The sequence below is a fragment of the Eublepharis macularius genome, chromosome 11 (genome assembly GCF_028583425.1).
Source record: "Eublepharis macularius isolate TG4126 chromosome 11, MPM_Emac_v1.0, whole genome shotgun sequence".
NCBI lineage: Eukaryota > Metazoa > Chordata > Lepidosauria > Squamata > Eublepharidae > Eublepharis > Eublepharis macularius.
The window spans coordinates 93,270,830-93,285,384 of record NC_072800.1 but is presented as its reverse complement, the minus strand read 5'-3'; the positions used below and the strand labels follow the sequence as shown (position 1 = coordinate 93,285,384).

At 47.8% G+C, this 14,555-nt stretch overlaps 1 protein-coding gene across 1 annotated transcript in view; it reads left to right on the top strand.

Annotated features, from left to right (window-relative positions):
* The window catches only part of KIF9 (kinesin family member 9), a 35,560-nt gene that overhangs the window by 2,034 nt on the left and 18,971 nt on the right, over positions 1–14,555 (top strand). The window contains exons 3-12 of the mRNA XM_054991694.1: positions 934–1,099; positions 3,429–3,535; positions 4,203–4,421; positions 4,646–4,729; positions 4,849–4,941; positions 6,267–6,414; positions 9,158–9,222; positions 9,886–9,963; positions 12,578–12,646; positions 13,391–13,495. Coding sequence (XP_054847669.1) covers positions 934–1,099; positions 3,429–3,535; positions 4,203–4,421; positions 4,646–4,729; positions 4,849–4,941; positions 6,267–6,414; positions 9,158–9,222; positions 9,886–9,963; positions 12,578–12,646; positions 13,391–13,495 — 1,134 coding nt within the window. The remainder of the gene's footprint in view (positions 1–933; positions 1,100–3,428; positions 3,536–4,202; positions 4,422–4,645; positions 4,730–4,848; positions 4,942–6,266; positions 6,415–9,157; positions 9,223–9,885; positions 9,964–12,577; positions 12,647–13,390; positions 13,496–14,555) is intronic.

Below are 14,555 nucleotides of genomic sequence, written 5' to 3'. Positions count from 1 at the left end.
GTCTGGATTCTCTATAAAACCCGAAAGAGCAAATTATGGCAATTCCAGACTCAGTGGCTATTGTGGATCACCATTTCTTTGCAAGAATAGATTCGTTTTAGTGATCTATTCTATACACAGGAAGTAACCGAAGCAAACCTACTCAGAAGTAAACCCCATGTTATTCTATGGTGTTTACTCCCAGAAATGTGTTTGTAGAATTTCAGCCTCAAAAGCCTTTAATGGCGTTGAAAAACTGAACGATCAAGCCAGTTCTGTTTTTCTGAAAAGGCACAGAAAAGGGCAGGAATTGTTACAGCGCTGGAGCCTCTTCTATACAAAGTGAGGGATGAAATATCTTTGGCTTCATGGTTTAGAAAAAGATGATGAAGGAAGGATAAGAAACAGGTTCCAAGATTTCAGTTTGCAAGACTTGAGCAAGGCTGTCAATGGTAGGAAGTTTTGGAGGTTGTTAATTCATAGGGTCATCTCAAGTCAGAAAGGTCTTGATGGCACATAACACACACAAGTAGTGTGGAGAGAGTGGAGGAGAAGCACATTTTCCTGCCTCCCTCATAGCACCAGGACTCAAGGTCACCCAGCAGAGTAGATTTGCTGTAGTTCTGAAATGAAACATAGTTGAAGCATGGAGTTCACTTCCACGGGAAGTAGGAGCGATTCATAAGATTTTCGAAAGAGGATTCGATAGATGGCAACTATTAGCCTTGATACCTCTGTAGAAGCTCCATGAACCCTGGCAGCAGACGCTGAATCCCAGATGCTGGAGGTGAAGTACGAGGAAGTTGATGTTTGTGAGCATGCAGAAACATTGCACTGGCTGTTCTAGAGAACAGGGTTAGGTGGTCATAAGGAGCAAACCTGTCCTGACATTCTCTTGTTTTTCTAGGGTAGCCAATTGCGACATTGCCTCTCTCTCTCTCTCTCTCTTTCTAGACTATCAATATCTACATCGAAAGAGACCATTCAAAGGGAGTTGTCAACAACAAACAGACGGACTGGTCTTTTAAACTAGATGGTGTTTTTCACAACGCAACGCAAGAGCTGGTTTATGACTCCGTAGCCAGAGACCTGGTCTCCCAGGCTCTCAATGGATATAATGGTACATTTTGAGAACGTAAGAAGAGCCTTGTTGAATCAGACCAGTGGTCTATCTAGTCCAGCATCCTGTCTCACTCAGTGGACAACCAGTTGCTATGGAGGGCCAACCAGAAGGCAAAGAGGCCGTGACCCTCCCCTGATGTTGCCCCTGGCATCCAGAGGGTTGCTGCTTCTGGATGTGGAAGTTCCCTTTAGTTATCATGCCTATTAGTCACTGATGGACCTATCCTCCATGAATTTGTCTTATCTCCTTTTGGCCATCTCTGCGTTGTCTGGCAGGGAATCCTGCATTTTAATCACTTGATGTTGCTGAGCGCTTGCTGGCTTATGGGTGCTGTTCTGCTTTGGCCACCCAACTCCTGGAGGGGTTCCTCACTTCTCTCTGGTATTTCTGCTGCCACCAGCTGGCCGATTAGAGTATTATCTGCTCTCACACAGTAGCACTCTGTCCACGCTGCCGTTTACAGGCTCTGACTATTGCCTGCATCTCCTGCTGTCACTCCAGCTAGCCTTTGCTGGGACCATTTACTGCATTTGTACACTCCCGGGGACCTATCGATCTATTCACTAACCACCTTCCTTCCCCTGGTGCCTTCTTAGTAATATGTTCGAATAGAGATCATTGTGGTTATGGAGAACAAACTTCCAGCATTCAACATAATATAAAACATGTGGTGAAAAGAAAATGCCCACATACTCTGCACAGCAATGAATCAAGCAAGGTTACAAAGCAAATGTGTAAATATGGAGTTCGACACTTTCATTCAGCCATCCACTGCAACCCCCAGGTCTCTTTCCCTCTCAGTTTCAGCAGGTTCAGACCCTGTTAGCATGTGCTTGAAGTGGGGATTTTTTGTTCCGCTGGGCATCACCTTACACTTGCCCATCTTGAACTTTAGTTGCCACATTGTTGCCCACTCGCCCAATTTGTGGAAATCCTCCTGAGCTCTTCACAGCCAGTTGGTTTTCAACTTCATGACTAATTTTGTGTCATTTGCAAACTTGGCCTCTATACTGCTCACCCCCAGATCCCACTCATTTTTAGTGCTGATCCTTGTGGGAACCCACTCCTTTCTTCCGTCTATTGAGAGAACTGCCCATTTATTCCTAATTTCTGCTTCCTGTCATTTAACCTATTTTAATCCATAAGATTACTCGTAAGAAGTCCTTTTCTTACCTGTATTCTTGCAATCCTCAATTTCCGTTTGTAGTGAATGCTGCACTTCAAGTGTGCGTGAAGCTAGGGTCGAACAAGGACTCTCCCCTTTGTGCTAGCTTTATCTGGGAGGTCCTCCTTCCTATGGTCCCCGTGTTCCCTTACCTTCTCTGGGCATTTCCATCAGCCCCGGGGTAGGGGTTCTAGGACAGCAGCCAAAGGATTACCCAGTGATTCAGTGCCCCACCTGTTGATGCAGAGTAATGAAATGTGCATCGTTATGGGAATCCGTAGCACTGGCAGGATGGAGCAACAGGGCCTTCTCTGCAGTGGCCCTAGGGGTGCGTACAGACAGGCAGACAGATGACAGCAGACTGTCTTGCCCCCACCCCTCATGCATCAGGAAGTCAACTGCCCACCTAATTTATTTTTAAATTACACTGTATACATTCATTCAATTCAGCAAACATTAATTTCCCTCCTCCTTAAACAAAAACAACTTTGTTTTAAATGTTGGAACACTGTTTTGAGAAATGAGGGGAAGTAGTTAGCGACTTCATTGGTTCTCAGCCAATCTGTGTTGTGCTCAACTACTTCTGTTGCAAAAAGGGCTTTCCCCCTGAATTTGGCCCAAAGGGAAGATTATATATTTGAGCCAAAAGTAGCCAGTGCGCTTCCATGGCAGACTTGCTGCCAAACGAAGAGACTCGGGGGAACTAAATTGCACCTCTTTTTCTTCTTGGGCTGCTGGTGGTGTGGCTGCTTATATTATCTTGGCATTTGAAGTGGCCAATATTATTGCTGTTAGGATATCTTTCTCTTTGTGTTTATTATTGGGAATTGACCCCACCTTCGATGGGAAGCTGCCAAAGGCCTGTCAAAGTCAAAGCTTGTGCATTTTCTGTGAGCATTATCAGTTTCTATTTTTTTAAAAAAATCAGATTCTTTTGATTTAAAAAGGGGATGATTCTAAGGTATATCTTAGTAACTCATGCTCTCGTTGGGAATGAATTATGCATAAGGCAGCTCTTAGCATGAAGCAGTTGAAGTTCTTCAAGCAGCAAAATAATGCAGTCCTAATATGGGTTCCAGGAGGCAAGCTGCCCCTTTGGTAGAGATCTGCCAGACACAACTCCAGTTCATTGTGTGTGTGTGTGTGTTTTAACTTTTCTAGGAACTATAATATGCTATGGGCAGACAGGAGCCGGTAAGACTTTCACCATGACAGGAACAACAGGAAACTATGAGCATCGAGGAATCATTCCCCGAGCTATACAACAGGTAATTCTGAGCATGATGCAAAGGTAGAGAATAGAAAGGAATCCAAAAGAGCTTTCTCTCATGATGTGGGATTGCTGCAGGCCGGTGGTTGTTACGGCCTTGATAGTTGTCACAGGTGGGATGACAGTGGAAGGGACCGGATACAAGTTTATTGCAACCTGTAGAGGTTGGGGTGTGAGCCGGCCTAGGCTGCAAGTCCATTGTTGTTCTTTATGAAAGAAACAAGACAGAATTTTTCTTCCATGGCTCAGCAGATTGTAGATATTAGAAGGCTCCGTGGAAAGGACTCACGCTACAGTTTTTTCCAGGCATAAAGACATGATGGCCTGGCTACAGCAGGAAGTGGACGGGAAAGTCCTGGGGTGCTTTGCAGTTTCAGGAGAAGGAATCTATGCCAACTCCATTCTTCCTCTTAGGCAGTGGGCAGCAGCTTCAGTTCTATCCCTGGCATTTCCTGCCCAAGGACTGTGGGTAGCGGGGCTGGGGAATAGGCTTGTGCTCCTTTCCTGTGCAGGAGAACTTCCCACATGCACAGTGAACATCCCGCAGGATTGTTCCCCTCGCCTGCAAGTTCTCCTGCCACTTTGGTCAAGCCCAGACAGTTTGTGCATCACCTTCTCACCACCCAAAGGGGTCTTCATGGAGCTGAGGGTGACTTTGTCTCCAGGTCTTCAAATCGATGGAGGACCATGCCAGTCAGTTCATGACCATTCGAGTTTCCTACCTGGAGATCCACAACGAGATCATCTTCGACCTCTTATCCTCTACGCCCCACGTGGCTTACCCTCCGCTGTCCATCGCAGAGGGCCCGCAGGGGGTTTCTGTGAAAAGTCTGACTGTGCACACCTGCCCCAGCGAAGAAGTTGCTTTAAACTTTTTGTTTGAGGTAGGAAGGATCCAGGGGGCCTCCTTCTATTTGGTGGAACCTGTGTTGTGAGTCAGCTAGGGCAGAGGGCAAATGTGGGTCACTAGGGGTGGGGGCAGGTGCTGCAGTTCAGGGAGAGGTCTGCCTCTGCTCCAGTGCCTGCAGGGCCCCCCCCCTCCTTACACTAGGGGCAATCTTTTTACTCCCTGTGTCTGCCCCCCCCCCCATTTTTATTTTCCCTCTAGGGCGACATGAACAGAACTGTCGGCCATCACGCTCTGAACAGCCACTCTTCTCGGTCTCACTGCATCTTTACCATTTACATTGAGGTCAGTGCTGGTAGAATTTTCAGGGCGGCCAGGAAAATCCAGATTCCTGTGGATCTTTAGCACTGGTTCATTGCCTGGTCTGTCCAGGGCACACTAACATACTCAATCTCCTCCCTCAGTGCCATTCCAGAATCATGTCAGATGCCACGTTCGTCACTTCCAAAATTAACCTGGTAGATCTGGCCGGCTCAGAGAGGTTGGCAAAGAGCAAGGTAAGTCCGCTTGCTTGCTTCTTCTGGAGAGGGTGGGTCAGGTAGCTTATTGAAAGTAGATAAGAAGCTGGTTTTCGTTGCGTGTCCCTGAAAAATGGTCCACATCGTGGGAATACCACCGCTTGGATCTGGAGCCCTATGCATTTGCTGATTTTTAAAATTTAATTAATTTTTTATTTTATTTTATTATTAAACTTGTAGTCCACTCTCCCTGCAGATATTTCTCCTCACTGGAGGGGTCGCTTACCAATGTACATTCCTTTGTTGTCATGGAGCAAAGGGGTCTTAGTGGGAGTAAAAACAGCTGGTGGGAGGGTTTTGTATGAACCAGTTTTCAGCAGAAAGATGCCGTGAGGGGAAAGGGCGAACCCTTACGCTGCACACCAGTCTTGTGCTTCAAACCGATGCCTGAGTGGCTGCGTTGACCCAAAATTCCTTCCCAAAGGGACTTGCAGAACTTGCCTTTAGCCAACATAAGGAGCAGTAACTTAATAATGGAACCAAAGGTGCTCCCAGTCGTAGAACTACTCATTGATGCCACGTTAAAGGTCCAGTTCCATGATGCAGTCAAGATTTTGACTAAAGATTGATTGAGGCACAGAGTCTGCTTTGCGCGTCTCCTAGCATGGTGTGTTCTATGGAAGCGTTGGAGGCTTATAAGAGTTCCCTCCTTGAAAGGCAGCCAGCTACTCATTGCTGCTCTTCCCCTGCCATTCCCAGTTGCAGGCAGGTCTTCATTGCATTCTAGAGAGCACGTTCTGTTCATGTAGCTCAACTGAAGGGTCTAGCAATTTATCCGGGAACAGCGCATGCAACCGTAGGAGCTGCCCCGGAATTCTGCACAGCCGGCAAGCATACCTCTCTGCAGAAAACTCAAAAAGAGTCCAGTAGCACCTTTAAGACTAACCAACTTTATTGTGGCATAAGCTTTCGAGAATCACAGTTCTCTTCGTCAGATGCAAGAGAACTGTGATTCTCGAAAGCTTATGCTACAGTAAAGTTGGTTAGTCTTTAAGGTGCTACTGGACTCTTTTTGATTTTGCTACCACAGACTAACACGGCTCACTCCTCTGGATCTGCAGAAAACAGTCTCTGCAAAGTAGGCTGTTGGAGAAGATTCTGGACTAGAACTGGACTGGTGTGCTTTGGGAGCCAGTCTCCCTCTGCCATGGAAATGGTGACCCTTGAGATGCTGGCTCACAGCCTCCGTTCTCCAGCTATAAAATAGGAGCAATAGTTTGTGTGTGTGTGTGTGAATACAGGCAGAAGGAATATGGGAGCATAACAACAGAACTGGGGCTCTAAAGTGTCTTCCTTATCAACAGTCAGAGGGACGCGGATTGAAGGAAACAACTTACATCAACAAGTCTCTGTCATTCCTTGAACAAGTCATCATTGCGTTGTCTGAGCGTAACAGGGAGCATGTCCCCTTCCGGCAGAGCAAGCTCACTTACACCCTGAAGGACTCTTTAGGTAAGGGCTAGGAGCAGTATTGGGCGGGGTGGGGGGGTGGGGCGCCAGGGGCCAGAGCTTTGGCCTGGGACATGGGGAAACCCTGGCTCACGTAGCTGCATAGCTTGAGCCTAGCGTGTCGCGCAGGGCTGTGCCAAGGCTATGCTGTCCCTTTGGTTTAATTTCATCAGAATATATATTTGAAGCCTTCCTATCCTGCTACTCAGTACCCAAGGCAAAAACAGTGCCCTGAAATCTATAAATTACTGATTCTCCGATGGTGCGTAGGGACTCGGGAGTCTAAAATGAGTGACGACTCTCTCATAGGTTGATTGTGGAGCCAGGAGGGAGAAGGAGGATGCAAGATGAGCTGGGAGAGGTGGTAGCTCTGGGCGGCTCAATCGCATATGGGGCTTTGCCTCTGTGTCAGGTGCAAATTGGTCATTTTTAATTAATTAATGTCATTAATAGTCCGCCTTTCTCACTGAGACTCAAGGCGGATTACATAGTGTGAGATCAGTACAGTCAGTAGCAAGGACAAGGGTAGGCATGTCCATACAGTGTCAAGGACATTTCCATAAACAGTGTCATAGGGTAGATGAATACAAGTTTACGGAGACAGAGCATTAGCAAGGATCCAATACAGGGTCGAAGGACTGCTGAAACAGAACATAATCAGTTCTAGGATTGACATTAGACAACATGAAGCACAAGCAGTATATATTCAAAGCAACAGATAATATGTAAAGCAACATAATGGTGGAGCCCATGGTTCCCAACTCATTGGCGAAACATCCAAGGCCCCCTCCCTACAACACCACCCTCTTATCTGAGTGAAAAAGACAACCTGTTGCTTATTGAGGCATTAAACATGACACATGGGATATGAACTAGTTCATTGTTTACTGATGTGAGAGTTAGGGTGGTATAGTGGTTAAAGTGTTGGACTAAGACAGATTAGCAAACAAATTCAGTGTTCCTATTATCCTCACAATCCAGCTGGGGAGCTGGGCTGAAAGGAGGGGCTTACCCCAGGCCACCTCTGCTGAGCTCGTGGCAGTGGTGGGATTTGAACCAGCAGACTGCTGATTTGCAGCCGCTTAATCACGACGCTGGAAGGTAAGCCTGTGTTATTAATCCCCATGCCTTAGGGTCAGGGGTTGAGGCTCAGAGAGAGTGACTTTCCTAAGCCACATGGCAAATTCCTGGCTGAGCGGAGATTTGAACCAGGGTCTTCCAGCCTTAAGGGATGAGCCACAGCCCACCAGCTCATGAAGATAACAAATTCCAAGGAGAGACTGGATCATTATCATACACAAAATGATCGGGGCTTGTCATCTGTGCACTGCATGGTATGAACATGGGGGGGGGGAGTTTCTGACAGGGCAGGCCAGGAGTCCTCAATGCGAAGCTTAGCGAGGGCACATGATGGCTCCATTTCATGATCCTTGCCCACCACCAGCAGCCTTTCCATGGGCTTTCCAGCCCTTGACTTCCAATGGCTGTGCCCCTCCCTTGATGGAGGGGGAAAGAAAAAGAAGAGCTGGTGGTGGCCACGCCCCTTCTGGCCCGGGGCAACAGTCGGCAGTCACAGGCAGCCCCAGGGAATGCCCGGTACTTGGTCAGTCTGGGGCAGGAAGGAGGCAGCACATAACACAGAGGGCATTCTGAGATAGTCACGGATGAATCAAAATTTTCTTAGGTTGCAATACTCAGAATTCTCCAGGGATGTTATATAAGTGAGAAGAACATTTTAAAGCTCAAATGAACAGCCTGGAGAGCCAGTACACTTATTTCTTCTGTATTCGTTGAGATTATTTATATCCTGCCTTTGCACTTACCCAAAAGCCCTCAATGGGACTCTTAACATGTAAATCACAACGTACTAACAAAGCAAAGTTTTGTTAAAAAAACAAACAGCAGCCAAAATACAACTCAAAAATTCAGTGTCAGCAGCTAAAACCATTAAGCTAATTGCTGTTAAAAGATATTTTAGTGCAGTGGAAGTGCAAGATATTTCCGTCCCTAAATGGCTGGACTACATTTGGGATCACTTATTTATAGGTGAATAATATCACTTGCTGATGTTGGCACAGGTAAAAAAAAGTGTGCATTCTTGCATGCTCATGTGCGTACACACATACTCTTTATGAAAAATGACTACTATTTTAAAATTGTGCAGTTTTCCCTCCAGGTAGAGACATTTTGGGCATAGGGCTGGCCTCAATTTTATTTCCCCTACAATCTTATCAGTAGTTGCAGATTGATGCAATAATTAATCACATAATATTAAAGATGTACAATGGAATTTAACCCTACTTTCTGTTCCAATATTGCATGGCTTCCATCTAAGTGTGACGAAAGTTATTTAAGTTTATTTCCTTTCTACTGCTCCACAATATTTCAAGTACTTTATATGTGTATGTGTGTTTTTTCTCCTGAAAATAGAAAAAAAGAAATTAAGACTGTATTTTTGACACATTTTTTGTATACCACACGTTTTCTGTGACCAGCTGAAGCCCAACCGACCAGCTGTGTATTGTACCTCTGGAAATTGATTATAGACCCTAAAATGTGTCCCAGAATCCTCTGCAAAGGTGCAGGAGTTGCTCAGAAGACCAGACAGTGCGGGAAGGTTTCCCTGTACATAGAAAACCCCAGTACTGCTGCATCAGTGAGTCATTTGGTGTGCTTGCTACGGAGGCCATGCATAAGGGTGTTCTGATTTAAAAGCCTGCTTCCTGTTCTTTTCTATCTCTCCCAGGTGGAAACTGCAACACTGTCCTGGTGGCTAATATCTGCAGTGAACCTGTTCACATAGTGGAGACGGTAAGCTGAGCAGGGTTCACCCTGAGTCTATGAGGCTGGGTAAGGAAGCAAAGAAATGTAGTCACCCCTTCAGATGTCAGGGGACCATTTCCGCAAATGATCCTGGTGTATGCATGGAGTAGAATATGGCGCTGGGATGGGCTATACTGCTTCAGATGATTGGTGCGGGGGACTGTTTTTTCAGTACAACCTGCAAGTAGAAAACTAGCAAAGCAAGGAATAGGCTAGGCTTGAACCTCTGTCCTTGGTGGCTTAGCATTACTCATGGGCAGTTTTTTTTTAGTATGGCAGAGCCCAGCATCTCTCACCTGCAGTGTGCAGTGATACAGCCCATTCTGAACTTCAGGATTCTCCCCATTCATTCTGCTGCATGTGCAGATCAAGCGTAATACTTATGCTTTTAACCTTGTCTGAGAAAGCACCCAGTGTAGTGTTGCTGCTGATGCTATACTAGTCCAGCTTGGTAAATTGCCTGGTGGGGAGGCCCTCTGGGAACTGTAACTAAGCCACCTTCATCTCTTCAGAGGCAAAGCAGCCTGTAAGCCAGACTGATAGAGAGAACCTCGGAGTACAGGCGGGCCAGGTATCGTCGCTCTGAAAGCAGGGAGTTTGCTGTCCAAAACCACTTCCTCACTGAGCGTGGTAACATTCCTATTCCTTCAGCTATCCACGCTTCGTTTTGCTACCAGGATGAAATGGGTGACCACTGCTCCAGTTGTGAATGAAAAATTTGACACAGAGGTATGTCCTGTCGTGTCCTGTCCTGAGACTTTGCTGGAGGGAAGGAGATCCGGTGGCCAGGTAGCTCAGGGAAAGGTCCTCATGAACTCACGAGAGGTGGGAGGACTTCAAAGCGTAAGCCACTTGAGGAATTCACTGCTGCAGGATGCAATGAGGAACACTCGTTTAATTGGCCTTAAAGGGGGGATTTGTCAGATTCCTGGAGGGGAGGGCCATCAGTTGCTGTCGTCATGACTCAATGGATCGAGGCAGTAGCCGCCTGAATGCTGGTGCTGGGAGGTGACAGGGAAGCTTTGTGCCCTCCCTGTAGGCCTTCTGGCTGGCCACTGGGTAGTCTACATTGGTTGGATCCAACACAGCTGCAAAGGGGGAGTCAAGAATGTGAGACGCTGACAAGGAAGGCGAGGAGAGTAAGACAAGGGTGCAAAGGTCAGGAGCTGCCATGAGGGATGGCTGACCTGCAACCCACTTTCAGAGTCTTCGTGACCCCTTTTGGGTCCCAGCCTGCAGGCTTGGAAACATTGCTGCAGGGGGCGGCCTCTGGGGCTGAAAGGGGGCAAGGCCTCTGCGAAACAGGGAGTCAGGGATGGGGAGGGCCACCATTTTGGTTGCAGGCTGCCCTCCGGGGGTCTTTCCATTCTGGGCAGCTTGCTCCTTGCTGTGGGGGAATGTGTCAGCATTGTCAGGAATGGATCTGCAGGATCCAACCCACTGTCAGGAATCAAGCGAAACCAGACACATTAAAAGAGCGCGTTGTAAAACCGAGCAACCGACTATGAACACCTAAGAAGAGCCCTGCGGGACGGGGCTCTTGGTCCATCTCATCCATCATCCTGCTTCATACAGCGGCTTACTTGTTGCCATGGAAGGCCAAACAAGCAGGGCACAAAAGACCAAGACCTTCTCCTGATGGTGCCTCCTGGCGCCGCCTCTCTACGTAGAGGCTCCCTTCAGTCACCACAGCTAGTAACCATCGATGGACCGCTCTTCTATGAACCTGCCCGCGGCCCCATCACAGAGGTGCAAGCTTTCTTAAGTGCACCTTAAGCAGTCTGTGTTTCTCTTTCAGCCTGTGTCTACGTGGGTAGAGCTAATTCAAAACTAAGCAGTTGGTCAGGCTGAATATCGTATGCACCCAAAGGAAGCGGAGACCCAGTTTTGCCCTACGTAAAGATACGTGGTGGGGAGTTTTGCTGCTTGAACACAGAATGAAAGATTATGAAATATATTTTGCCTGTCCAACAAGAAGAGAAAGGGGTCCCTGGTCTAGAAGTCCTTGTAGATAACAACATTTGATTTATATACTGCCCTTCAGGGCAACATAACATCCACTCAGAGTGGTTTACAAAGTGTGCTATGATTATCCTCGAACAATCACTCTGTGAGGTGGGTGGGGCTGAGAGAGCTCTGAGAGAGCTGTGACTGACCCAAGGTCACCCAGCTAGCTTCAAGTGGAGGAGTGCTCTTAACCACTACACCCAAAAAATCTTCAGCTGCTGGAGGAAGACAAAGAGAGAAGGGGACAGGCCACTCTCCCTGGGGAGGCAGCTTCACAGTCTTAGTGCCGCAGCCTAGGAGTTCCTCTCTCAGATTGCCACCTGCCCAACCTCACCTGCAGGGGGCCTCTCAGCATGGTGGTAGCGGTTGGGTAGGTAGGTATGAGTGTAGCCTAGGGTTGCCAACTCTGGCTTGAGACATTCCTGGAGATTTAGAGGTGGTACCTGGAAAGAGATTCAGGAAGGGAGGGAGCTCAGTGAGATCATGGGGTGTGGGGGCAGAGATGGTTGTTGAATAGAGCCAGTTTGGTGTAGTGGTTAAAAGCGTGGGACTCTAATCTGGAGAGCTGGGTTTGATTCCCCACTCCAGACTACTTGCGGAGTGTTCCTGGAAATAGACTGGTAGACAGTTCCATTTATGGGGAAAAAAACCCTTGCAGTCTGTATTGCTTATGACCCCAAAGGCCAGGCTTCTACTATTTGTAACTGGCCTTGGGAATTCGAGCAAGTCTGTGAAGCGCTGTATGCATTTCCTAGATAAATACATCATCAGGAGGCTTCCTGTTGCCCGCCAGTCACAGAGGCCGATGCTACCTGCATGTCCCGATGGTTCCCCCGAGAGGTTCCTGGTCCAGTTTCTGGTGTTTCTGATGGGTTCTTCTTGCAGGGTTGCCAACCCCCAGGTGGGGTCTGGAAATCTCTCAGAATTACAGCTGATCTCCAGACTTCGGCGGTTATTTTCCCTGGAGAAAATGGCTGCTATGGAGGGGGGGGGGCGGTGGACTCTCTGGCATTATACCCCAATGAGCTCCCTCCCCCTCCAAGCCCACACTCCCCAGGCCCCTCTTCTAAATCTCCAGGAATTTCCCCACCAGCACTTGGCTTGTGCGTACAGCTCAGAATGTGGACTCTGTGCTCCTTTTGAACAGCTGGGTGGGCAGGTACTGAAGTGCTCAGATCATGTCCTTGCCAGGCGCGTGCACGTGTGTGTGTGTGTGTGTGTAGAGATGTGTTGGGGGGGGGAAGGGCCTGCAGGGGGGAAGGCCCTCATTGACTTGTCTTGTGTGGGCCTCCTTGATTTCATAGCAAATGCTCACGGGCCGGTCTTGTTTCCTTAGCGCTTGGTGAAGAATCTCGAAAGGGAGGTCCTCTATCTGAAGGAGGAGCTGGCTGTGCACAACAGTCTGGTAAGGAGCAGCCACTGTGGAATGGCACTCACCCCGGATAGGCTGAACAGCCAAATTAAGCATGGAGTTCAAGGGAAACAGTTTGCAGCCAGAGTGGCTGTGCTTAGAGCTGACTGGCTGGCTCGTGGGACAGTCTTGAAGCCACTGGCCTCTCCCACTTCTGAGCAGTTTTTCAAGTGTAAATCCAGTGGATTGGGAGGTTTTTTGGTTTTGACTTTTGAACAAATAAGGCCCCAAGCAAGCCTGGATGGCCCAGGTAAGCCTGATCTCGTCAGAGCTCAGAAGCTAAACAAGGTTGGCCTTGGTTAATAATCGGATGGGACACACCCAGTGAAGACCAGGGCTGCAGAGGCAGGCAATGGCAAACCCCCCGTCAGTCTCTTCCCCTGAAAACCCCAGCAGGGGTTGCCATAAGTCCGCTATGACTTGAGGGCATTCTCCACAAGCCTTTAATATCAGATAGTCTAGTCAGGTGCTTGATGCAGGGTGGCGGATAGGGGAGAACAGCCTATCTGAAGCATGGAGAGATGGGTGAGGAAGGAAGAGATCTAGCCTGGTGTAGTTGCTGGACTTGGACCTGGAGAGCAGAGCAGAGCTGTAGTCCTGATTCTTACCCACTCAGAAGTCAGCTAATTTTTTACTCAACCTGATGAAGACGGGGCTAGATATGGAAGTGACCTGAGGGGATCTAACAGCTGCCTGCCGCCCCTTACCTGTTCTCTTCTCCCCGTTTTCCATTTCTAGCTCAATCGCCCACCAGTGACTTATGAGCCCCTGAACGAAATCCAGGTGGCAGAGATCAACTCTCAAGTCCGTCGGTTCCTTGAAGGAACCATAGATGAGTTTGACGTGAGTAGCATTCGTGTGATGTGCTCATTTATACCACCTTGTGTGTAAATAATAAGTATGGTGTGCATGTCTGTATACAAAAACTTTGCCCTTGAGTTCCATCTTGCTCCAGTGCAATGATTTCCAATATGGCACCTGTGGATGCCAGGGGGTCTGCCAGTGAAACCCAGGACGAAACATGGGGTTTCAGATGCCCCCGGGCCACTAGCTGACTGGGCAGCCACGTTCCATTTATCCTCTCTTGGCCTGGACAAAGACACAGACTGCCTGCAGATTTCTCATGTTGGCCTTGCAGAGCACAGACTCTTCTTTAACAACTGAAACCCAAGCAAACAGCATATCCCACCCATGGCAGCACCCCGTGGTAGCCATTTTGTGGTGTTGCCTACTGCCCTTTCTCAAACTTTCCCAAAGAGCTGCAGGCTTAACATGATTGGAAGCACCTGCTTTAGAATGAGCAAGAAATGAGACCAGTGGCGGGGATGGGTTGCCAACCTCCAGGTAGGATAACCAGCGGGGAAAACTGCACCCACTAGAGGAATATCTCATATGCCAAAAGGTGATAATGTTCTTTATGTTCTCTCATCAATTGAGAGCAGCAAACTCTCAATTGACGGCCATTTCCTGCTGCTTAAAAAACGCTGCGTGTGGAGTCTTTCAATCAGGATGAGAGTTGTTGGATATCTTGTCCGCCCTTGAAAAAGTTATTCATATGAAATGAATTAAGTGGGATGGCTGCTCGTCGGGCCAGGGGTGGGGGTCTTTGGGTCCCCAGTCTGCAGTATCTGACCTATAGAAAGAACATAAAGAACATTATTTTCAAAATGGAAAATTGGTCTGGCACCTCCCTGTTTGTCTTCCAAGGATGGTGTTTAAGACTTCATTCCAGCATCTCTGAAAGAGAAGGAAAGAAAAGTTATTCTTACTTTGGAATAACGGCCACGCACATGCATCCATGAATGTGTTCTGAAATTGGTGCTACTTACTGTATTTATTGTATTTATTATGTGGATTGAATATATTGGAGGATATTGTATATGTATATTTCTACTACTGTTGT